A 23,396-nucleotide genomic window follows, 5' to 3' on the forward strand; every position below is an offset into this window, starting at 1 on the left:
CTGAACAGCTTCCTGGTTGGCGTGGGCCTCCTAGCAAGGGATCATGGGCGCCTCTGCCCCTCCGGGCTGAAGCAGAAGGCTTGGGGGGACCGCTGGGTCCCAGCCCAGGAGGCATCTGAAGATCATCTAGCCGAGCCTCCGTGCTCAGAAGCGGAAAGTCGCTATCCGTGGTGCTGAAAAGACTCCCAATACCAAATTTCCCCCCCTCCCCCTTGCCTGGCTGAGGTTGCTTACCGCTTTTTAGTGTCATATAAAGAAAATTTAAGACCTTTGCATCGAATTGGGGGGAAGGATCCAGTCTTGTGGGGGGGGGGAAGAGAAATGGAATTTGGGATCTTTTATTTCATCACGGGGCACTTAAATACAACAGATGGGACCTCATTGCTGGACCAGATGCTGCTACAGTGCTGGATCCCTGCTCTAGACTGGGGTTGGTCTAGATGACCTCTGAGGTCCCCCTGATCAATCTCTCTCTTTTAATGATTCCATCCTCTAAATGCCAGTAGTGATAGTGCAGCCAGTCTCCAGGCTGCCTAACATCGCACAACCCTCCAAACTTGCAGGAAAGCACCTCCAGATTGCAAAAGGACTCCAACTCCCATGTGCTCCCGGCGTAGCCCCATGGGACTCAACAGCGCTACAAAAGGGCTCGGAAAGTGACTCAGAAACGGCCCTTGGGCTGCTCTACACTTTTCGTAGCTCTACATTTTTTTTTTCTTTATCTCTACCTTCCGGCTCTCCAGGAGAAGCTTGGATGAATGAAAGAAGCCCCCCCCCACTGCGGACACCTCTACCCTTTTCATATCTCTGCGATCTCGACTCTACGGAGGAGTCTCGCGAGGCTTGCGGGCGGGCCGGCCCCGCCCCGCTCGCGCGGCAAGTCTCGCGAGAGCGGGGCGGGGCGGGCCTCGGGCCGTCCGCCATGGCTGGCGAGCAGCGGAGGGCGGGCTGGCTCCGCGGGGCCGAGGCGCGCACCAGCCTGGCCGCCTTCTTGCTGGGCGGCTCCGTGGTGGCCGCCGTGCCGCTTCTGCTCCGGGCCGGCTTCCAAGGCCGAGCCGCGCTGGCCCTGCACGTCGCCGGCGCCAACGCGACGCTCCTATTGGCCTGGGGCCGAGCGCCGGGCGGGATGTACCAGGTGAGGGGCGGGGCTCCGCGAGGCCACGCCCCCTGGTCCTCGGAGGGGCGGGGCTTAAGAGCATCTTTTTCTCTGCTGCTTCCTGCCTGAATGGATTCTTTGCCTTGGAATGGGAGGGAAGGGCTCCTGAGCATGTACAGAGGGTTCCTTTGACTTCACAACCCCGAGATGGGGGTCAGAACTTAAATTGAGGGGGGGGGCTTAATTTTGGTTTAGCTTAACTCCTGGGGGTTGGACTAGATGACCTCGGTGGCCCCTTTCAAATATTCCAGTTTAGGATTCTGCTTGTTAAAAGGGATTCCTGCATTGGGGGAAGGGGGAAGGTTGGGCTAGATGACCTCACAGAGACCTTCTAAAAGTTCTAGACTAGGATTCTCTTTCGTCTTTTGGGGGATTCCTGCACTGGGCAGAGGGAGGGGTTGGGCTAGATGACCTCTGAGGTCCCTTCTAAATAGGACCGTTTTTCACACTTAACAACCGTTGCAGCGTCCCCTGCGGGTCACGTGATCAGACGCTTGGCAACTGTCTCGTACTTATGACGTACTTATGTTCAGCTCAATGGTGGTCATAAGTCAAGGACTGCCTGTACACGTTGTAAGTCAAGGACCGTACATCTTGGCTAGACCAAAGAAGCTGAATTGCCAAATTTGAGGCATGGTAGTGTTGAGTGAAGGCAGCCCCCTTGCCTGCAGTCCCTCCCACCAGCTGCCCCAAGTAACTCTACCGGTGCCATAACAGCCTGCCTCCCCCCAGCTCACCATCCTTGTCTGCCTCTTTCTTGCAGATAGCAATCCGGGCCTGTTTCCTGGGCTTCGCATTCGGATGTGGCCTGCTGCTCAGCTTCAGGCAGTCTTCCTGGAAACATTTTGGCTGGTAAGAATAACCATTTTTGGGGACTAGATGACCACACGGGTCCCTTCCGAACATTCCTGTCAAAAATTTTCTGCTCTTTTTTTTTGGTGGGGGGGGGGGAGGATACCTGGACTGGGCAGGGGATTTGACTAGATGGTCTCAGAGATCCCTTTCAAATGTTCCAATCTAGGATTCTCCACTGTTTTGGGGATTCCTGCACTGTTCAGGGGGGGCATTTGGACTAAATAACCTCACAGTCTAGGATTCCTGCCTTGGGCATGGAGCTGGATTACAAGATCTCCAAGGTCCCTTCCTGCCTTAGGCTTCTATAGTCTCTTAAGATCCCTTTCTCTTTGAAACTTTCAAGTCTAGGATGGTAAGTCGAGGACTATCTGTAATAAAAAAAAAATTACATTTGTGCTTATCTGTTACTGCAAATTGGTGTTATAAGCACAAGGAAACTTGAGCCAAGTGGGTGTTATAACATCCAAATAACATCCAAATAACAAAATGATTATTATGATGATCACACAGGCTTTGTGTCTGGATAAGAAACATCAACGTGTCATAAATTGACACTCAACGAAACTTCTCTGGGTCGCCTTGCAACAAGACTGGCGGCAAACAAATTTAATAAATAAATAAATAACTCTCGTGATACTCAAACTAGATTTTAATAAAGGCTGGTTGATTCTTTGCTGATCCTTATTGTTGACAATACAGGAAAACCTTGCTGGTTTTTTGGGGGGTGAGACTTTCTTGAAGTTTAAAACAGATTTATTTTCTCAATTGTGCATCACTTTCTTTGTCTCTCTCTCTCTCTGCAGGTACATGTGTTCGTTGTCTCTGTTCCATTATTCAGAATATTTGGTCACGGCAGTCAACAACCCCCGTAGCCTGTCTCTGGATTCCTTCCTGCTCAACCACAGCTTCGAATATAACATGGCCGCTCTTTCCTCGTGGATCGAGTTCACCGTGGAAAAATTCATTTTCCCAGGTGAATACTTGAATTTATCATGATAGATAGATAAAAGATAGATATTTATTTGTTCAACTTGTATGCTGCCTTTCTCCGAAGACTCAAGGATAGATAGATAGATAGATAGATAGATAGATAGATAGATAGATGATAGATAATGAAAGAGAGAGAGAGAGGATAGATGGATAGATGGATAGATAGATGATAGATAGATAGATAGATAGATAGATAGACAGACAGACAGACAGACAGACAGATTATAGGTAGGTAGGTAGGTAGATAGATAGATGGACGGACAGATGAAAATGGGTGGATGGATGATAGATAAATAGAGACAGAAGAAAGGATGACAGATGGTAGATAAATAGAGAGAGAGAGATACACCAACAAGGTAACAAAACACTTTCCCTCCGTTTTCCAAATCTGCAAAGCCCCTTCTCTGCCGTTTTTAACTCTGAGCGGCCACTAAATGGACTGTTGTAAGTCGAGGCCCGTTTTTTTTTTTTTTTGAAACGCCCATCTCTGTTTTACAGAAATGAAGCAGGTGGCTTGGCTTAGCTCCGCTGGGCTGCTGATGGTCGTGTTGGGCGACTTCTTACGCAAAGCGGCCATGCTGACCGCCGGCTCGAATTTCAACCACATCGTCCAGAACGAGAAAGCGGAGTCGCACCGGCTGGTGACGCGGGGCGTGTATGGCTGGTGTCGGCACCCTTCGTACGTCGGGTGGTTTTCCTGGAGCGTCGGAACTCAGGTAGGGTCAATTCGCCATAAAAAAATTGAGATTCATTTAACAAATTGATTGCAGAGGGGCCTTGACTTAACAACCATTTGTTTAGTGACTGTCCAAAGTTATGACGATGTTAGGGTTCCTATGAGTCTCGATTCAAGCTCCAGGACTGGGCCATGTTCCTCCCCAACCTCCTCTCTGTCCGAATCTGCTGCCAGATCCGCTGACGGGCCACCACACTCAAGGATGCCAATCCGGAAGAGAATCTCCCCCCAAAAAACCCCATTTTTTTTCTCCTCGTTTTTCTCACTCCCAGGTACTTCTCTGCAACCCCGTCTGCCTGATCGGCTACACCCTGGTTTCCTGGCGTTTTTTCCGCGACCGGGTGGAAGAGGAAGAACGGGCCCTGATCCACTTTTTCGGAGAAGAATATTTAGCCTATAAGAAGAAGGTGCCCTCCGGACTCCCCTTTATCCGCGGCTTCAAAATCGAACTTTGAGACACGAGACACCCCTTCACTTAACGCTGGCATCGGGGCGGGGGCTACATCCTGCCTCGGTTTTCGCTAAGCCTTTGGAAAACCCTCTGAGCACGTGCAGAGGGCTCGAGAAACTCTAGAGCAACGGTCTCCAACCTTAGCAACTTTTTAAGACTTGTGGACTTCAAGAATTCCTCAGCCATCCATGCCTGTTTCTTTTCTTCCACTGTCTAGAGCAGAGAGATTGCAGAGAAAGGGAGCGGAGAGAGCAAAGCTGACTGAGGAATTCTGGGAGTTGAAGTCCACAAGTCTTTAAAGTTGCCAAGGTTGGAGACCCCTACTTTAGAGGTTCCTTTAAAAAAAAATACTTTTGTTGGAGGATTTACGGGGCTGCCTAGGGTTCTCCGACCGAGCCATAAGTCTAATTTTCCTTTTTGTTTTTTTTAAAAAAGAGAAAATTTGCTATTTGTCGTTTGCGTCTCGCCCCGAGTTTGAATCCCAGCCTGGATCAAAAGATTACTGAGAAAAAAAATTTCCACAGATTATATTTCCGCCCCCCGCACCCCAAAAAAATCATGAAAATCTTGATCTTTTCCCCTTTGCCCTTCTTACGGCCGCTTAACGCTGTTTGAAGCCTGATCTTAAAATCTTTTGTAAAAAAATATAAATTAATTTTTATATAAGTTGTGAAATTCGCACCCAGCCGTTTGAAGCCTGATCTTAAAACACTTTCGGGAAAATTATTAATTTTATAAGTTATAAAATTCGCATCCAGCTGATTTGCAGCATAAAATCTCTTCTTTCTTTTTTTTTCTTCCCCTCTAACTGCCTGCAATAATTTTGGTCTCCCAGCCAAAAAAGAGAATTTTTTGTGGGGGGGAAAAGGAAGTTTTTTTTCCTCATCACTTATGCAAAACTTCGATGGCAAAGCTGACATATGTGTCGATTTCTACACCCGTTTCCTTCCTTGTTTTTTTAAAAAATTATTTTATCATCATTTTGGCTTTTTTTCCTCTCTCTGCAGAGGGTTTCGACATTCCTTGCTGTTCCTGGAACCTCCATTTCTCTTTTTCCGTTTTAATTTCATTAACTTGTTCATTTCAACATTTCGTTTCCGTAAAAGACCACGGCGAAATTGTTTTCTAACTTTGCACAGACACAACTCGGTAAAACCGAACGCATTGTCCTTTTCTTCCTCAAACTTTTCCTATGGCGCGGTTCTGTTCCAGTTACAAACCAAAGATAAATTTATTACCTTTTTTTTTTTTTGGTTATTCTGTTCGCGGCGGTTATAATCCGGAGAGGTTAAAAGCTAGCAAAATTATCGCTTGAATAGATTTTAGCGCAGTCCGTTGCAATAGAGTTTTTAATAGACACCCACTGTCTGTCTCACTTAATGACGCCCGGGGTACGTTTGAAACGAAGGGAAGTGGGGGGGGGGCGCTCCTGTGGAAGGTGAAACTTTTTTTGTGATGGGGAAACTTGCAGGAGGAAGCAATTTTAAGGTGGTTTTTTTTTTTTTTTTTTACGAATTCTAATATTAACTTTTCGTGAGTTAATATTAGAAGTGAATTCTAATATTCACTTTCCTTTCTTGCTTTTTTTTTTTTTTTTCCCAGTTGGGTTGCAAGGATGACAAAAGCGAAAGAAATTAATATTTTATGTCTTGCAACTGGAAAATGCCAGATGGGAATTAGAAAGCTCTCTTAACAAAGGAGATCAGGTCAACCTCGGCTTGGGAAATCTTAATACCGTAATCCAAAAACGCAAGGCTAATTTAATTTTAGCAGCAGAACCAAGAAGTCGAGTAGATGGGGAGACGTTTTAAGACTGGATCCTCCCTGCCGCGTCTCCACCGGCTGTAAGATTTCCTAAATTGCAAAAACGCTGTTTCAAAATCTTACGTCGCAAATTGTCTGGCAAGGCCAGGAAAAAATGTGCCCCCCCCCCAAAAAAATGCGTTGCAGCACCCGTAATCATCAGCAAACCATCTGACTACTAGAATAGAGAACTTCTATTAAATCATTTAATTTTTAATACCCGCGCTTGGGCGAGGGTCGGCAAAGCAGCTAAAAAAGGAGAGGCACCGTTGTGTAAAATTTGGGGTTACGACTCCTAGATGCGTGTTCCATCCACCACGCAAAATAAAATGCGCGCAATTTAGACGTAAAGCCTCCAGCATTCACGGAATAATAGGCACAGATAGATAGATAAATAGATATATATATTTTTGTCCCCTCCCAAAAGGAAAATTTTGCACCCTCAACGCAAAAGAAGCTGCGTCTCCAGGTCTCCTTCCTTGCTTAGACTCGCTGGGGCTCCGGTGGGCTCCGAGAGGGTCTCGGCTCTGATTTTCGACTTGTTTTTGAAGCTCTCGGTGCTTTTCGGCTGCGGGTCCGTGGCGGCCGGGCCGAGCATCTGCGCTTCTGGTTTAGGTGCCCACTCTTTGCCGGTGCTACCGAGATTGTTTCGCAGAAAGGGAGAAAGAAAAAGACGAGGAAAGAATCAAGCCAAATATAGGTAGTCCTTGACTTACAACCATTTGTTTAGTGACCGAAATTCAGGCGCTTGGGCAACTGACTCGTATTTATGGCGGTCGCAGTGTCTCCCAGGTCACGGGATCCCCCCTTTGGCAACCTTCTCACTAGCAAAGTCAAGGCGGGAAGCCCGATTCGCTTAACGGCCGTGTTGCTAACTGAAAGACTGCAGTGATTCACTTAGCAACAGTGGCAAGAATGGTGGTAAGTTGAGGCCAAACTCACTCCACGACTGTCTCGCTTAGCCATGGAAATTTCGGGCTCGGTGGTGGTCGTAAGTCGAGGACTGCCTGTGTGTTTCAAATAAAGCCTGGACAAGATTCATGGATTCCCTCGGATCAACCGATTACCTGGGTGGAGCCTCGGCTGGGAGGAGTCCGTCTTCGTAGATTTTGAGCAGGCTCTCCGGCTGATCCGTTTTCTCTTTCCACTCCTGGAACCTGCAAAACGGAAGGGGGGGGTCCGAGTGAACCCCAGGGGAGATTCCCACCGGGCCGGAAAAGACCCCCAAGAACTCACGAAGACCACCGGAATGAGTGGGTGAGGTGGGTGCCACAATTGATGCAAAGGGAGGGGGGCATTTGCAGTGGGGGCTCTGATCCTTGAATTAATGGAGAATGAGGAACAGGGGCGAGGGGGAAGAATGAAAGTAAGAGGAAAGAGAAAAAGAAAAAGACAAAATGAGAGAAAGAAAAAAGAAGAGATGGATGGATGGATGCAGGCATGCAGGAGGGAGAAAAGGGAAGGGAAGCGGAAGGAAGGGAAGGAGGAAAGGAGAGAAGGAAGGACAAGGAAAGGAGGAAAGGGGAAAGGATGGAAGGAGAAGGAAGGGAAAGTAAAGGAGAAGAAGGATAGGAAAGGAGAGAAGGGAGGAAAAGATGGAAGGAAAGGAGAGAAGGGAGGAAAGGAAAGGTGAAGGATAGGAAGGGAGAGAAGGAAGGAAAGGACAAGGAAAGGGAGGAAAGGAAAGGAGTGAAGAAGGATAGGAAGGGAGAGGGAAGGAGGAAAGGACAGAAGGAAGGAAAGGAGAGAAGGAAGAAAAGGACAAGGAGACAGAAGAAATGAGAAAATGAAAGAAGGAAGGAGGAAAGAGAAGGGAGGAAAGGATGGAAGGAGAGAAGGAGAAGGAAGGGGGAAAGGAAAGGAGAGAGAAGAAAGAAGGAAAGGAAGGAAGCAGAAAGGAGGGGTGGAGTCAGGGCAGACCACCATCCATGGCCCAGGAGCTGAGTTTATTGATTAATTGATCGATAAGCCCGGTGGGGGAGGGGGAGGTGTCTCCTCACCTGGGCTCCAGCCGCTGCTTGACCCTGGCGATGGAGCGGACGTAGGGAGCGATCTGCTTGGTGATGGCCGTCAGGTAATTGTTCTCCTGTCTCAGCTGCAGCAGGTCATGGAGCTGGGCTGGACGAGAGAAGCCGAGTTTCCTTCCTGGAAAGCCACCTGTCCTTCCCTTCCCTCTCCCTCCCCCACCCCACCCCCAACTCTGCACGCGCTCAGAGGAACCTCTGTCCAAGAGGAAGGGGCCCTCTGCCCTTCCCCAGGAGCTCCAGACAGAGACCCTCACCTTCGTAAATCTCCTGCTCGTTGGCCACCCTCTGGTAGGTTTCCTCCCAGGTCTACGACGAGAAGAGAGCAAGGGAAGGGAGAGAATTCAGCCAGTGCGACGAGTTCGAGAGTTGCCACGAAAGGGAATTAAAAGAGACGGGATGGAGTACCTCTTCAAACTCGGTCCGTCTCATTTCCACCGAGGAGAATTCGGACGCAATTTGGACGTCCATCTGGAGGGATTTCTGCAGGATTTCGCCCATGTTCTCCGTCTTGATCAGGGAGTGATGCTTGGTGAGGTCGCGGTGAAGTTCCTGCACTTGGTCTTTCAAGCTCTGAATCTCGGTCTGTAGCGCCTGTCGAGGGACACGGAGTGAGGAAGGGGCGGGAAAGCCAACCCGGTAAAATTCGCTGGATTTTAATGATTTATTTTAATTTAAGACTCCCCAAGTTCAGTGCTCCCATTGCTGGAGGATTTCAAGACGAGCCATTTGAGCGGGATCGTATAAAATCTGTCTTTTTAAGCAGCGGGTTGGACTAGATGACCTCTGAGGTCCCTTCCCGGCTGGGAAGGTCACAAATGGGCGATCACATGACACCCCACCCCCCTCCAGGATGCTACCTGAAATTTGGATCAGGTCACCATGGCGGTGCAACCGTCATAAGTGCGAGGACTGGCTCCAAGTCATTTTTCAGCGCTGTGGTAACTTCGCTAAACAAATGGCCCCGTAAATTGAGGACTACTTCCATACTTTTCTTCACTTTTTGTACAGGCAGTCCTCGATTTAACGACTGTAATCGAACCTCGTAAGCCGCGATGGATCGTGAAGTTATCGTGACTAGTTTTACAACCTTTCTTGCGGCGGTCGTTAAGCAAAGGAGGCGAACACCCATCGAACGGAAGCGGGGTTTCCCCGGTCCCGCCATCCTTACCCGATACATGTTCTCGTAGTCCCGACAGTGGTCGGTAAACGGCGTCTCTCTCCCTTCGGCTAAGAGGACTTTGGTGCTGATGTATCGGTGCATCGTGGCCTTCCTTACCGGCGATCCAGGCAGGGGCATTTTTTCATGGGACGATGAACAGCCGGCCACTAAGAGGGTCTTGGATCCGGGACCCCCAGACATCCTAGAAGCCAGGAAAAATGGAGTTTATTAGTCCTTTCTTGGAAAAATCAGGAAGCACGTGGAAAGACAGTTTGACACTTCAGATCGGATTTAGGAGGGTTTTTTTTTCCCACCTCTTTGCGTCCTTCCCGAGAACCTGGGACAGGTAGACGGCTGGGGAATTCTGGGAGTTGAAGTCCAGCCATCGTTAAAAGAAGTCCTGGATGATCCCAACTCCACTAACTGGCTGACTTAGTCCTCCAAGCAAAAGAGATGATTGGAGAGAGCGACTACCCAAGACTTCCTAGTTTGGGGGGGAGTAGACCTTCCCCCCTACAACTTGAGTGGCTGCCACTGCTGGCCAGTCCCGACTTCAGCCAGGTGCCTAGCTAGCCAATAAGGAGGAAGCTGAGACGATGCAGTCAGGTCCAGCTGTTGCAATGGGCTAAGACTAAGTGACCTCTAGGTTGCCCATTGAACAAGAGACGTACATGTTGCTGTTGCTCAGGCCGGGTCCGATGGCTCCTGTAGGGCCCACCACTGACCGGCGCGGGGACAAGGGCAGCAGGGGCTCCAGGCAGTGGGCAAACTCAGCCCGGTATTCGCTGTTGATCTGGAATGGAAGGGAGGAAAGAAAAAGGAGGAAGGAAGGAAAGAAAAGGGAGGGAGGAAGAGAAGAGAAGAAAAAGGAGGAAGGAAAGAAAGAAGAGGGAGGGAGGAAAAGGAAGGAAGAAAGGAAAGAAAAAGGGAGGAAAGGAAGAAGAGGGAGGAAAAGGAAAGAAGAAAGGAAGGGAAGGGAAGGGAGGGAGGAAAGAAAAAGGGAGGAAGGAAAGAAGGAGGGAGGGAGGGAGGAAAAGGAAGGAAGAAAGGAAGGAAATGGGAGGGGGGAAGGAAGGAAAAAGAGGCAGGGAGGAAAGGAGGGAGGAAAGAAAAGGAGGAAGGAAAGAAAAGGGAGGGAGGAAAGAGAAAGGGAGGAAGGAAAAGGAAAGGAAAGAAGAGGGAGGGAGGAAAAAAAGGGAGGGAGGAAGGAAGGAAGGAAAAGGCAGAGAGGGAGGAAAATGGAGGGAGGGCCAGTATTTTGCTCAGACAGGCCTGTTAGCTTATCTCCTCTCTCAATAAACCAATTATCAGGGTTTATCCACAGTATCCAGGTTTATCTCACCTTGCTAGTTTGGGAGGGCCTCAAGCGATGGGGCTGTTTAACAATCCTTTGCAGGCGTTCCATGAGTTGCTGCAATGAAAAGCAGCCACTCAACCAACAATTTAGGTGACTAAGTGAGAAATTGGTTGAGTGAGTTTGCCCCCCCACCCTCTTTTACACCCTTTTTCTGGCCACCGTTGCTAAGTGAAATCACTGCCGTTGTTGAGCGAGCCGCAGGGTTGTTAAGTGAATCCGGAAGTTCGACTTACGTAGCCCAAATCCAGGAATTCGGCTTTGTTGGCCGAGCTGAGAAACGCAGAACAGGTTACCAGGTGCACCTAAAGTCGGAAAACAGGTGTCGTTTTGCACCCAAAAAAAAAAAAAAAAAAGGAAATTAAAGGGGTTGCAAAAGGGGAAGACGCAAGGGGGGCTTCATGGGGGGGGGAAGGGGAAATTGGTCTACCCTTACCTGGAGGGTTGGCAACAAAGAAGCGAGGTGAGCCAGCTGTTCCTTAAAAGCTTTCTCCTTTTCTTCGTACTGGCTAGAAATGATTTTTTTAAAAAAAGCCATTTTCAGGCTGTTTCTCTCTCAAAAAGAGAGACCTCTGCAGCGGAGAGGGAGCAGAAGAGAAGCAGGGAAAGGTAGAATGGGAAGGGACACCGGGAGGTCATCCATTCCAACCCCTAACCCCTACCCCTGGTCCTCGCAGTTACAACGCCCGTAGCAAACCCGTGTGTTTGAGAATCGTTGCAGCAGTGCTGAAAAAAAGAGACTTAACGACCAGTCGCAAAAAGGGGGACCTACGTGACCCCGGGGGGGGGGGGGGGGGCACCGCAACCGTCGTAAGTCCGTTGCCGAGCGTTCCGATCACGTAACTGCAAGGACACCACAACAGCAACGGTCGTAAGGGTGAAAAACCTAAGTCTCTTTTTTTTTTCAGTGCTGCTGCCATGTCGAACGATCACTAAACAGATGGTCGTAAGTCGGGGACTACCTCCATAGAGGTCGCTGTCCGGGTCTCCCCGGGTGCAAACTTTTACCTCTGCACAGCTTTTAGGAGGGTCTTCTTCCTTTCGGCCAGTTTCTCCTAGGAGAAGGAAACGGAAACGAGGAATTGGGCAGGGCTGGCAGCCCTGCAGTGTTGGCCACAGGGAGGCCCTGCAGAGTTGGCCACCGGTGGGCCCGTCTCACCTGCATGCTGCTGAAGAGGGTGTTGATGGCCGACGACTCCTCGTCTGCGCTGTTCCGGACCTCCTCAATCATGGCCTTGAGCAGGACGATGGCCTCGCGGGTGGACGTCTGCAGCTCCTTCACCGCCTGACACGCAACAGACACGCGTGGGACACGGCTGCCTTCAAGTACCTTCCCCGGATCTTTACAGGGAGCCAGGCTGCCTCTCAAACCCGAGTCCTCTGGGGCTTGGCACACGGAGCCAGCCCTTCGGAGCAGGCCAGGGTGAATTTTTCAAAAAAGGGCCCCGTTTGGAAAATTTTTCTCGTAAGGAAGGGAAGCCTTGGCGATCACGGAGGGTGGGGGAGGGAGGAAGAAAGGAGGGAGAAAGAGGGAGGGAGGAATGGAAAGAGACAGGAAGGAAGGGAGGAAGGGAAGGAAGGAAAAGGGAGGGAAGAAGGAAAGAGGGAGGGAGGGAGGAATGGAGAGAGACTGAGGCAGGGAGGAAAAAGGAAGGAAGAAGGAAAAGGGCCAGGAGTGGGAGGGAGGAGAGAACAATTGGAAAAGGAAGGAAAGGGAGAGAGAGGAAAGAAAGGAAAAAGTGAAGGAAGAAGAGGAAGCAAGCAAGTGAGGGAAGAAGGAAAAGGGAAGGAAGGAAAGAAGAAAAGGCAGAAGGAGATGGAGGGAAGGAAAGGTATTAAGGAAGGAGGGAAGAAAGAAGGATGGAAGGAAGGAAAGCGGAAGGAAGGAAGGAAAGAAAACCAGGGAGAAAGGAAGGACATCCAATCGCTTTTCCACGTGTGGTCCCAGCGTGGGCTAATCCCCATTGTGCCACAATTTTCCCTCACTAGCCAGAGGCTGGACTAGATGCTCTCCAAAGTCCCCTCTAACCTCCGGCTCTAAAACTTCAGAAATAGAGGCAGGAAGTTTGGCAAATAAAAGCCGTTTTCAGCCCCAGAGATATTTCTCAAATCCTTCCCACTTACCATCACAGCCTGGTCCAGTTTCTCACAACCCCGCATGTAGGCCGTCTCAATATCGATGCAATGAGCTCGGCTCTCCCTGGAGGAGAGGAAATGTGCTTTTTAGGTGTTTTTTGGGCGGGCAGCATGCTGCTCGCAGGTCGCTCTTTCTCTTAAAAAGTCTCTTTTATCAAGTGTCGGGAGGTTCCCCTGGCTAACTCTATACACCATCAGGCTTACAACTAAAATACAAATCTCAATTAATGGTCATAAGTCAAGGACTTCCTGTACATGTTTCTAAATCTAAATGATGCAAAATGATGGGGTTTTTTTTCTTACTGGAACTGGAGAGACCTCCTATTAAATTAAATTAAGTTCAAATTAAAAGCCCTTAAAATGCTTTTTTGACGGAGGTTGATTCTGAAAAATTGCAAACTTACACAGGCATATCTCGGAAACAGTTAATGCAAAGCATGGATTTTTTCTCCGTGGAGAACATGATGTACAATTCCTCGTGGAGAGCTTGGAAAGAGAGAAAACACAACAGCAGGATTTATAATTCTGGGTTGCAGCCCCCACAAAAATCATATTGTAAAACTGGAGCCTCGGAAAAGAAGAAGAACCAAGCGTCAAATGAATTTTTGTTTTGGCTGCAAATTCAAGAGAGGATTCAGATTCCATTTGCAGATCGTAGATGGAGGATATGGGAAGCAAAATGTGAAAAAAAAAATGAACAAAAATAAGAATGAATTATAAGTTATAACAACTCCTGCCTTGGGCAAGGGGTTGGGCTAGAAGACCTTCAGAGTTCCCTTCCAGCCCTGTTTATCTATGATTCTCGTTCTATGATTCTACAATTCTTCAATTCTGTGATTATGTTTTTATGATTCTATAATTCTATAATTCCATGATTGAGATTCTATGATTCTACAATTCTGATTCTACAATTCTATGATTCTGGTTCTATATTCTTATGATTTTTATGAGTCTACAATTTTACAATTCTATGATTCTGATTCTATGATTCTACAATTCTATAATTCTGGTTCTATCATTCTTGTGATTTTATGATTTTATGATTCTACGATTTTACAGTTCTATGATTCTGAGCCTGTGAATCTATGATTTTACGATTCTGATTCTATGATTGTGCGACTCTACAATTCTCGGATTCCGATTCGATGATTCCACAGTTCTGCGATTTTATAATTCTTTTGGTTCTTTTCTGCTGTATTTTCGTTGCAAAGAAGTCGGGCTTGGCCTGTTTGGTGGTGAGGGTGAAGGGTCATGCATGAGAACATAGCCTCTGAGCACGTACGGCATTTCTTATGGACCTCCTTCGCCCGTTTGCTCAGCGAGACGATCTCGTGGCGGGAGAACATCCTGGCCTTGTGGGTCTCTTCGCGGCACTTGGCACACAGAGGCTGGCTGCAAGTGTTGCAGAAGTACATGGCGTCCAGCTCCTTCGGAAACGGAAACGGGAGGGGATGATGGGTGTTGGAGGAGGAGAAGGAGAGACAGGTGTGGTCAGAGAAGCAGGCTGGGAAGGGGCTCTTGGAAGTAATTAGAGCAGCCACTGCTGCTAAGATAGACTGCTCCGGCACAGGGATGCTCTATTGCTGCGTCTCTCAAGCTTAGCCATTTGAAAATGGGTGGACTTAAACTCCCAGAATTCCCCATCCTGCATGCCTAGAGGGTTGGCCTAGATGACCTTCAGGGGCCCCTCCTCACCCACCACTCTACGATCCTGTAAGCCTGGTGGGCGAAACCCTTCATCCCTGCAAATGCTTCTGGATGGGACTTGCCCAACCTGGTTGGAGGCCGGATCGCATCTCGTCTTACCTGCTTCGTGCTTTGCAGGTCACAATTCGCACACAGGACGCCTTCTTCGTAGTCTCCAGAGCTGTCCACCAGGAATTTGAGCAGCTGGTCTTCAGGGGGGAGACCGTTCCCCTTCACGACGGACTGGTAGCTGCAAGGAAGACACAACCTGGTCTAAAGTAAGATCTTTTCAGCTCAAGGAGCTGCTAACCATGACAAACCATGGTTAAAAACTGTGACAAACCATGATTCAATCCAGAAGTGGTGGAAGGTTTTCAAGAAGAGCCTGGACAATCATTTGCAGCCGTCCACTTATCGGAGCACTCTAATATATTGAGTTTCGAGAAACTCCCCCTATCTCCCTCCACAGAAACCATGAGGGCTACAAACTTAGCTTTGCCAAATGTAGAAGGCGGGATCCTAGAGCGGGAAGGGGCCCTGGAGGTCATCTACCCCAACCCTCCTGCCCGGTAAGGCAGTCACAAAGCCAGGGAGGCCGTCCTTACCCGCACAGGGGACACGCCAGGCGGCTGTCGGTGGCTCGTCCCCGCAGGCAGCTGGCGCAGAAGTTGTGGTAACAATCCAGGAGGCAGGGGTGCTGGTACTGTTCGTGGCACAGGAAGCACACCAGCGGGTGGCAGTTGGCGTTGTCGAGTTCGCACAGGTTCTCCAAGGGGGTGAAGATCCCACCCGACATCTGGAGGCCGGGAGAAAAACACCGGAGGAGCTGAATTGCTTTTGCCGTCTAGCCGCGGAGACCTGTGTCACCCTGAGATCTGCAGATTTATTTTATATTTTTTTAAATTTTATTATTTTATCTCATTTTATTTTATGTCTGATTCATTACACAGTCATCAGGATATTCACACTTTATACTACTACTACTACTACTATTATTATTATTATTATTATTATTATTATTATTATCATCATCATCATCTCTTTTATTTTTTTTTTTTTTTTTTTATTGCAAAAGTTTTACAATTACATTTTCACCCCTTTTTTCACCCTCCCCACTTCCCTCCCCAAACTTCCCATCCTCCCTAACCCTCCCCAACCCTCCCCCCCCAGACTTCCCTATTATATACTCATAACTAATTACACTAAAATATAAAATATAAACTTGAACCCATCCCTCCCCCTGTATAATTTTTCCCCTTTGTCTCTTTAAAATATTAAAATATTTAAAATATTTCTAATACATTATTTTCAAATAAAAGCTATTTGATACTTTCTAGTTTGGTATTTGTTCTGAACATATTCTATCCACCTTTTCCATTCCCATTCATAAGTCTCTTGTAAACAGTCTTTTAAGTATGCCGAAATCTTCGCCATCTCTGCAAAACTGGCCATCTTCAAAGTCCATTCCTCGATAGTGGGCAAAGCTTCATTCTTCCAATATTTACCTATCAACAATCTTGCTGCTGATATCATATACAATATCAATTTTGTTTCACCCCGTGTAAAACCCTTAACTATACCCAATAAAAACAGTTGTGGAGAAAATTGAATTTTTTTCTTCAAAACATTCTGCATGACCCACCAAATTTTTATCCAAAAAGCCTTAACTTTCCTACAGGTCCACCAAACATGATAATACGTAGCATCTAAACATTCACATCTCCAACATTTTGGCTGAACATTAGGGTACATACATGACAACTTTTTGGGATCTAAATGCCATCTATAAAACATTTTATAAAAATTTTCTCTCAAATTTTGCGACTGTGTAAATTTAACATTCTGAACCCAAATTTTTTCCCATGTTTCCAACATCACTGGTTCTTCAAAATTCTGTGCCCACTTAATCATACAATCTTTAACTAATTCCGTTTCTGAATCTCTTTCTAGCAAAACATTATAAAGCCTTTTAATATGCATTGGACCTTTCTCTCTTATATATCTAACCAATTCTTCCTCATGCAACATAATACCAGTTTTTTGGTCCTCTCTCCATCTCATTTGCAATTGATTATATTGTAACCAGGTTAAATTAATCCCTTCGTCCAACAGCGTCTGCAATGTCTTCAGCTGCCATCTGCCCGCATCTGTAAAAAGAACCTCTTTGTATAAAAACCCCCCGAGTGACATTATATTTGTATTCCACAAAGTATGACCAAGATCCAGCCATAGCGGTATTTTGTAATCCCATTTGAGTCGGTGCTTTTTCCAAACTCTCAGCAAAGAGTCTCTAAGTATATGACTTTTAAATACTTTGTCAACTTTGTCGTCATAAAATAAGTAAGCATGCCATCCAAATTCAAGATCAAAACTTTCCGCATTCAATATTCCAGTCTTTTTACTTCCAAACCAATCACTTGTTTGAGTTAAAGCTGCTGCATCATAATATAACTGTAGGTTTGGGAGTTTAAGACCTCCTCTTTCTGGAACATCTTGCATAATTTTCAATTTCACTCTCGGCTTCTTCTCGTTCCAGACAAACTTATTCACTCCAGACTGCCAAACTTTCAATTGTTTATCACTTTTAAGCACCGGAATCATTTGAAACAAAAACAGAAATCTTGGCAAAATGTTCATCTTAACTGCTGCTATTCTTCCAAGTAAAGACAGCTGCAGTTTTTTCCATGTCTCCATGTCTTTCTGCACCTCTCGCCACAACACCTCATAATTATTTTGAAACAATTTCATGTTTGATTCTGCAACTTGGACTCCAAGATATTTTACCATAGGTACAATTTCAAAGCCTGCCCTCCTTTCAAGCTCATGTTTACGATCTTGTGTCATATTTTTAACTATCATTTTAGTCTTTTTTGAGTTCAGTCTAAAACCTGAAACTCTACCATAGTCTTGTATAATGTCCTTCATCAGGATTATTGATTCCATTGGTTGTAATAGGGTAACAACCAGATCATCTGCAAATGCCTTTATTCTGTAGTCCTCTTGCCTTATCATTATACCTTTCAAGATTTTAGAGTCCCGTATTGTATTCATCAAGACTTCCAATGTTAAAATAAATAAAAGTGGGGACAGCGGACATCCCTGTCTTGTTCCTTTTTCAATTTTAAACTCTGTTGTCAGACTTCCATTAATAATAATCTGTGCCTTTTGCTCTTGATAAATTGCTGAGATCGCCTGTATAAATTGGTCCCCAAAATCCATCTTTTTTAAAGTCTTTAATAGAAAATTCCAGTCCACTCTATCAAAGGCCTTCTCTGCGTCCAAAAAGACCAGCACTGCAGGGATCTGTTTATTCTTCTCAAGATATTCCAATAAGTCTATTACTTGCCTTACATTGTCCTTCATGTATCTGCCCTCAATAAATCCCGCTTGATCCTCATGAATCACCTTTTGAATCACTGGCATCAATCTGTTGGCTAATACTTTCGCATAGATTTTATAATCTGTATTCAAAAGAGATATTGGTCTGTAATTCTCTGGTTTTTTAGGACCAACTTGTTCTTTTGGTATCAAAGATATATAAGCAGTTGTCCATGATGGGGGTACTTTACCCCCTTGCTGAATATTGCAGAATAAATCTCTGAGTTGTCCCACCATTTCTGCTTGTAAAGTTTTGTAATACACTGCAGTCAAACCATCTGTGCCAGGAGCTTTAGCTGTTTTTAACTGTTTAATTGCTGCTATTATCTCCTCCTCTATTATGGGATGATTCATTCTTTCCTTTTGTTGATCAGTAATTTTTGTAACTCTTTTATCATTTAAATATTTTTCTATAAGTCCATTCTGCACATCCTCTTTGGCATATAATTTGGTATAATAGTCCACAAAAGCATCTTTAATTAATTTTTGTTGAAAAATTTCTTTCCCTCCAATATCGATACTATCAATAATCCGTATACTTTGTTTTTTCCTCAATGTGTAAGCCAACCATCTGCCCGGTTTATTAGCGTTACAAAATGTATTATGCTTCGCATATTGTAAATTTGTTGCAACTTGTTCCGCCATAAGCATTTGAAATTGGTCTTTCAAAAGTTTTATAGCACTTCGTATTTTTTCATCTGCTGGGTTTTGGATAAGTAACTGTTCTTTATTCTTTATTTCCGTTTCCAATTCAGATCTTTTCTTTTGTCGGAACAGTCTATGTTTAAAGTTCATATGAATAAGTACCCCTCTCATATAGGCTTTACTTGCGTCCCAAACAATTTCAATTGGGGTACCTTTATTCAAATTTATTTCAAAAAATTCTTTCAAATGCTTTTTAAGTTCTGTTGTATTTTTTTCATATCTAAACAAGTTCTCATTTAATCTCCAAGAACGTCTCTCAACCTTATCCATCTCAATTTCTATCCATACTGGGCTATGGTCAGTCAAAGTTCTTGGGAAAATCTTTGTTCTTTTTGTCTTAACAAGTAAATCATTTGACAGCAAGATAAAATCAATCCTAGAGAATGATCTGTGTCTATCAGAATAGAAAGTGTAGTCCAATTCTTTTGGATTATGTATTCTCCATACGTCTTTTAATTCCATATCTTCTTTCATCTCTTTTATTCATTAATCATGAAACTCAGTCAACTGAACATTTAAAAATGTGTCACAAATATTGACCAGCACTGATGGTATATATGGGTTGCTGCTAGCATCCTAGGTATTATTATTATTATTATTATTATTATTATTATTATTATTATTATTATTATTATTATTATTTTACTTTGTTTTATTTTATTATAGTTTCATTTTTGGTTCATCACACAGTCATCAGGATGTTCACACTTTATTTTATTATTATTATTATATTTTATTTTACTTTATTATAGTTTCATTTTTGGTTCATCACACAGTCCTCAGGACGTTATTTTATTATTATTATTTTATTTTTCTTTATTTTATTCTATTATAGTTTTATTTTTATTTCATCGCACAGTCAACTGGATGTTCAGACTTCATCATTTCTAGTTCAGTTTACTTTAGCTTATAATTTAGTTTGTATTATAGTTTAGTTGAGTTTATATTACAGTCCAGTTTATAGCTTAGTTTGTAGTTATATTTTATTTTATCGATGTCCTGTATTTCCAACAGTGGACTGGGCGTTTCGTTCCAAAACCATCACCGCTTCGGGAAAATCTGTGTTGCAAAGCAGCCGAACTGTGTAGATCAATAAGGGGAATTAATAAATCGAACATAATCTGCCTGATTTTTGAGAGCATCCGTGGGAATGGCCAGGAGCCTGCCCGGTGTGTCTCTGAACTGTGTAGAAAAAACCCATCCCAGAACAGCAACTCGTGCAGAGAGGCGACAGGCAGCCTCCTGGGCTGAGAAATTTCTGGGACTCGCAAAAGTTTTCTGTTGTTTCGTTTGTGTCTTTTGTGACAAAGCACAGCTGTAAACTTGGCCTGTTCAAGCTAAGGATTATCTCTGCATTTCGGCATCTCTCACACAAACATAACCCCAGTTTATTTATAGCTTGTTGCAAAGGACAGGCGTATTTATGGATTGTTTTTGTCTGTGAGCACCGGATTATTCTTATTTGTCCCAGGTGTCTATCGGGGAATTTCCATCCCTCTCTAAAAGGGGCTTAATTAGTTGCCTCCTCTTTTCTATTGATGGAAGATATGGGGATTGGGAACACAACACTCTTTCTAAATAAAATATTCGGATGGATATTTCAAGAGTTTCCCCCGTAAAAATGTTCAGAATGAAAGTTTGCTCACTTCCATAGCGGCCTCTGCTGGCAGAGTTCAGAAAGGGAAGGAGGAAGGGAGCAATGAAGGAAGGAAGGAGAAAGAGAAGAAAGAAGGAGAGAAAGGGAGGGAGGGAGCAAAAAGGAAGGAAGGAGAGATGGAAGAAAGGAGAGGGAGGGAGGGAGGAAAAAAGGAAAAAGGAGAAATGAAAAAAATGACAAAGGGAGGGAGGAGATAGGATAGAAGGAGGGTTGGATAGAAAAGAAAGGAAGAGAGGAATGGAGGGAAGGAAGGAAGGAAGGAAGGACGCTCTTACGTTTGCATTTTTAACTTTGCAAAAACTAACCGAAGATTTCCAAATCTTTTCCCCCTCCCTGGCCACACAGACCCCCCTCAATTTCTCTGGGAATCATTTTTGGCATCAGCTCAACACCTTCGCTGCCTGGAGTTATTTATAATAACAACAATGAAGGCAGGATAAAAATACCCTCCTCTCATCTCAACCCAACTCCCACCGAGCCGTGCAGAGCTAAAAGCCCAAAGTCTTCTCTGCATCAGGAAAAATGTCAAAACCGCTTACTTTTAATTTTGGCTTCCGCCTCTTTTTCCGTGAATCCTTGCCTCCTTTTTCGCCCTTCGATCCAGGGGATTTTTTTTCCCCCACTTCTGTTCAAAAGCTCTGGTGCTTTTAGCTGGCCAGCCCAGCTCTGAAACGACAAATCAACGTATCTTCAAGGGTTATTATAAGATTTTTTTAAAAAAATAATAATAATAATAAATAAATTATACTGGCTAAATCCTGGAGAGCCAAAGAGAATTTCCCCCCTGCAGGAAGTGGCCCTTCCCTAATTTAAAAATTAAAAACCAGGCAGAGTTGAGAAAGAGTCTTGCAGAAGGACGAAAGGCAGCCTCCAACATGGACTGAGAAGGGGGGGGGGTGTTTTCTCCCCCCACTTGGAGGGGTTCCCGAGCCGTGTTCGGATCTCGTCCTCTGCTGTCACCGAAGCGTTTTTAAGGAAAGCCAAACCGTTGGTGGTGGGCTGGGCTGGCCAAGCCCACCCCCCTCCCCGGTCAAGGACCACCCAAGGTCAGATCATGCAATGTTTAATCTCTGGAAAGGCATCCGATTCCTTTTGGGTCTGAGAAGCCCTGCAGATGAGGGAGCTCTGAGCTTTGAAGCGCGTAAGGCCACCCGATTCATCAGCTTGAAGAAGATGGAGAGACCCCCAGAGGTCATCTAGACCAACCCCAAAGTGTACACTGGTGTGTGATATTTCCTTTGATTGAAGTTTATGAGCCAAGATTTCTGCCCTTTGTGTGTCTGTGTGTCATCTCTCCTGTCTGTCTTTCTAATTTCTCTCTCTCTCTCTCTCCCTATCTGTATCTATCTATCTATCTACCTATCTATCTATCTATCTATCTATCTATCTATCTATCTATCTATCATCTATCTATCTATCATTTATCTATCTTTTTCTACCTCTATCTGTCCTTTTGTAATTCTATCCCTAATGTCTTGTCTTCTTCTTCTAATGTCCTTGGATTTTGTTTCTTCTTTCTATTCTGTTTTCCTCTACAATGTTATCGCTGATCCTCTAATATATGCTTTGTCTGGATCCCATACATTTTGTAATGGTGTGTGTCTTCTTTTCTGTTCCCTTTAAAGAAAAAAATCTGGTTTCCTTTCCATGAATTGAATACATTCCTTTTCTTTTAATATTTCTTGGTTCAATGTCCGTCTCGATGTCCTTTTTTTGCCCCTTCCGTATAACTTTTCTTGGATTATGATCCGCCCAGTTACTTGTATTGTGCAAGGATGCAGTAGTTCCTCCCGAGAGAAACGAGGGGTGACTTTCACAAATGGTAAGCTGGCTCTCCTCCTCCTGCCCCCGGGCACTTTCCTCTATTCTCTACCCCCACCCAGGCAAGGCCGCAGCCGTGAGCCTGGCCTCTCCGTTGCCAATTCCCACGTCTCGCATCTTTGGCAAACAAGAGCAGTGGGGATTGCCACACTCCCCGGAGACAGGTGGAGAAGCCGGAGGAAGCCCGGGTGATTCATGGCACCTGCTGGGCTGCAGCCAGATCGAAACTGGGAGCCGGCCCTTGCCCTCGGGGCTGAGGAGACGTTCTCGGGCTGCAGGGCGCATACCTCCTCCCGCCTCTGGTGGGAAGCAGCTGGCACCCAGGGCAGCCACCGGGTGGGGTGGGGTGGGGTGGGGTGGGGAGCCCTTCATCCGGCTTTGGAAGGGCAGTGGCTCTCGGGGTGGGGGGGAGAAGGAAGGTTTCCCCCCCCTCCTGTGTTGGAGGTTGGGCCTGTGCAAAAATCCCTGTTTATTTTTCTTGCTTTGTAAGTATTTGCAAATCTCTGCATTTCAGTTTCTCGTTTCAGTTCTCTCCTTTCGTCTCACCCACTTCGTTCCATTCTTTTTTACGTTTCCTTCATTCTGTAATCCTTCCTTTCTTCTATCCCTCTTTTCCTTCCTTATTTCATTTCTCTCCCTCTATCCCCCTTCCCTCTTCCCTCCCTTCCTTCTTCTGTCCCTCTTTACCCTCCTTCCTTCGTTCCGTTCTTCCTTCGTTCCTTCTTTTTTCTTCCTTTTTTCTCTTTTTTCCTTTCTTCGTTCTTCCCATCCTTTCTTTTTTTTCAAGTCTTCCTTCCTCCCTTCCTCTCTCCCATCTATCATTTCTCTCCTTCCCTCCTATCCTCCCTCCCTTCATTTTTTCTTCCTTCTCTCTTCCTTCTTTCCTTTCCTTTCTCCCTTCCTCCCTCACTCCTCCTTCCTTTATTCCTCCCTCCCTCCCTTCTATCTTCCCGCCCTTCATTTTCTCTTCTTTTTTCTTTCCAACCTTCCTTTCTCCCTTCCTCCCTCACTCCTCCTTCCTTTATTCCTCCCTCCCTCCCTTCTATCTTCCCTCCCTTCATTTTCTCTTCTTTTTTCTTTCCATCCTTCCTTCCTTTCTTCCTCCCTCCCTCCCCTTCTTTTCTTCCATCTAGCCTTCCTTCCTCTTCTCAGATTTAAACTCCAACCTTCGTAGCTTTTTATTCCACCTTCATGCCAAAACCCACAAGAGATTCTTTCGGTGTTTCTTCCCCCCATCCGATCCATCCTTCCATTTGTAATTTCTCCATCTTTTTTTTCCCCTGACATCACCAGCCCTGTGTGTGCTTCCCTTAACAAACCGACCATGTTTTGTGCACTCTTTGGCCCAACACGCTTCTAAGAATCGGCAAAAAACTCTTCAAACCAGCCTGAAAATTTTTCATTGTGGAGTGAGTCTCCGGCTGGAAAAATCAGAATTGGAAAATCCCAAAAGGAGCCAAACCAACCTATTTCCAGCTGGGA

General features: G+C 45.5%; 2 protein-coding genes across 4 annotated transcripts; one reads left to right on the top strand and one right to left on the bottom strand.

Moving 5' to 3' along the window:
* Positions 1–877: 877 nt before the first annotated feature.
* On the top strand, positions 878–5,431 carry ICMT (isoprenylcysteine carboxyl methyltransferase). The gene is made up of 5 exons (XM_034424208.3): positions 878–1,135; positions 1,920–2,008; positions 2,815–2,984; positions 3,500–3,717; positions 4,010–5,431. Exons 1-5 carry the CDS (start codon positions 923–925, stop codon positions 4,190–4,192), a joined length of 873 nt encoding a protein of 290 aa, XP_034280099.1. The 5' UTR covers positions 878–922; the 3' UTR covers positions 4,193–5,431.
* A 757-nt stretch (positions 5,432–6,188) lies between these two features.
* Positions 6,189–21,038, bottom strand: RNF207 (ring finger protein 207). 3 transcript variants are annotated; one of them, XM_034424207.3, is made up of 18 exons: positions 20,633–21,038; positions 14,959–15,149; positions 14,474–14,603; positions 13,950–14,094; positions 13,072–13,153; positions 12,656–12,731; positions 11,691–11,816; positions 11,540–11,586; positions 10,968–11,040; positions 10,768–10,836; positions 10,520–10,588; positions 9,849–9,970; positions 9,187–9,379; positions 8,424–8,609; positions 8,273–8,324; positions 7,992–8,109; positions 7,059–7,148; positions 6,189–6,626 (listed from the first exon to the last, which is right to left on the bottom strand). In XM_034424207.3, exons 2-18 carry the CDS (start codon positions 15,147–15,149, stop codon positions 6,434–6,436), a joined length of 1,962 nt encoding a protein of 653 aa, XP_034280098.2. In that variant the 5' UTR covers positions 20,633–21,038; the 3' UTR covers positions 6,189–6,433. The 3 variants fall into 3 exon arrangements, with proteins under 3 accessions (XP_034280098.2, XP_087735478.1, XP_087735479.1); XM_087879352.1 differs by lacking the exon at positions 20,633–21,038 and having other exon boundaries at positions 14,959–15,234; XM_087879353.1 differs by lacking the exon at positions 6,189–6,626 and having other exon boundaries at positions 6,978–7,148; positions 20,633–20,769.
* Between the last annotated feature and the right edge of the window lie 2,358 nt (positions 21,039–23,396).

Source organism: Pantherophis guttatus, chromosome 15, assembly GCF_059756535.1.
Source record: "Pantherophis guttatus breed Tessera chromosome 15, ASM5975653v1, whole genome shotgun sequence".
In the NCBI taxonomy this organism is placed as follows: domain Eukaryota; kingdom Metazoa; phylum Chordata; class Lepidosauria; order Squamata; family Colubridae; genus Pantherophis; species Pantherophis guttatus.

What these genes read in the sequence shown, in the direction of transcription:
- ICMT (XM_034424208.3), top strand. Translation starts at nt 923, where the DNA reads ATGGCTGGCGAGCAGCGGAGGGCGGGCTGGCTCCGCGGGGCCGAGGCG. An exon ending in CGCCGGGCGGGATGTACCAG is followed by an intron (nt 1,136 to 1,919) that starts GTGAGGGGCGGG and finishes TCTTTCTTGCAG; the next exon opens with ATAGCAATCCGGGCCTGTTT. An exon ending in CCTGGAGCGTCGGAACTCAG is followed by an intron (nt 3,718 to 4,009) that starts GTAGGGTCAATT and finishes TCTCACTCCCAG; the next exon opens with GTACTTCTCTGCAACCCCGT.
- RNF207 (XM_034424207.3), bottom strand. Translation starts at nt 15,149, where the DNA reads ATGTCGGGTGGGATCTTCACCCCCTTGGAGAACCTGTGCGAACTCGAC. An exon ending in GGAGGTCCATAAGAAATGCC is followed by an intron (nt 13,154 to 13,949) that starts GTACGTGCTCAG and finishes TCTCTTTCCAAG; the next exon opens with CTCTCCACGAGGAATTGTAC. An exon ending in ACTACGAGAACATGTATCGG is followed by an intron (nt 8,610 to 9,186) that starts GTAAGGATGGCG and finishes GTCCCTCGACAG; the next exon opens with GCGCTACAGACCGAGATTCA.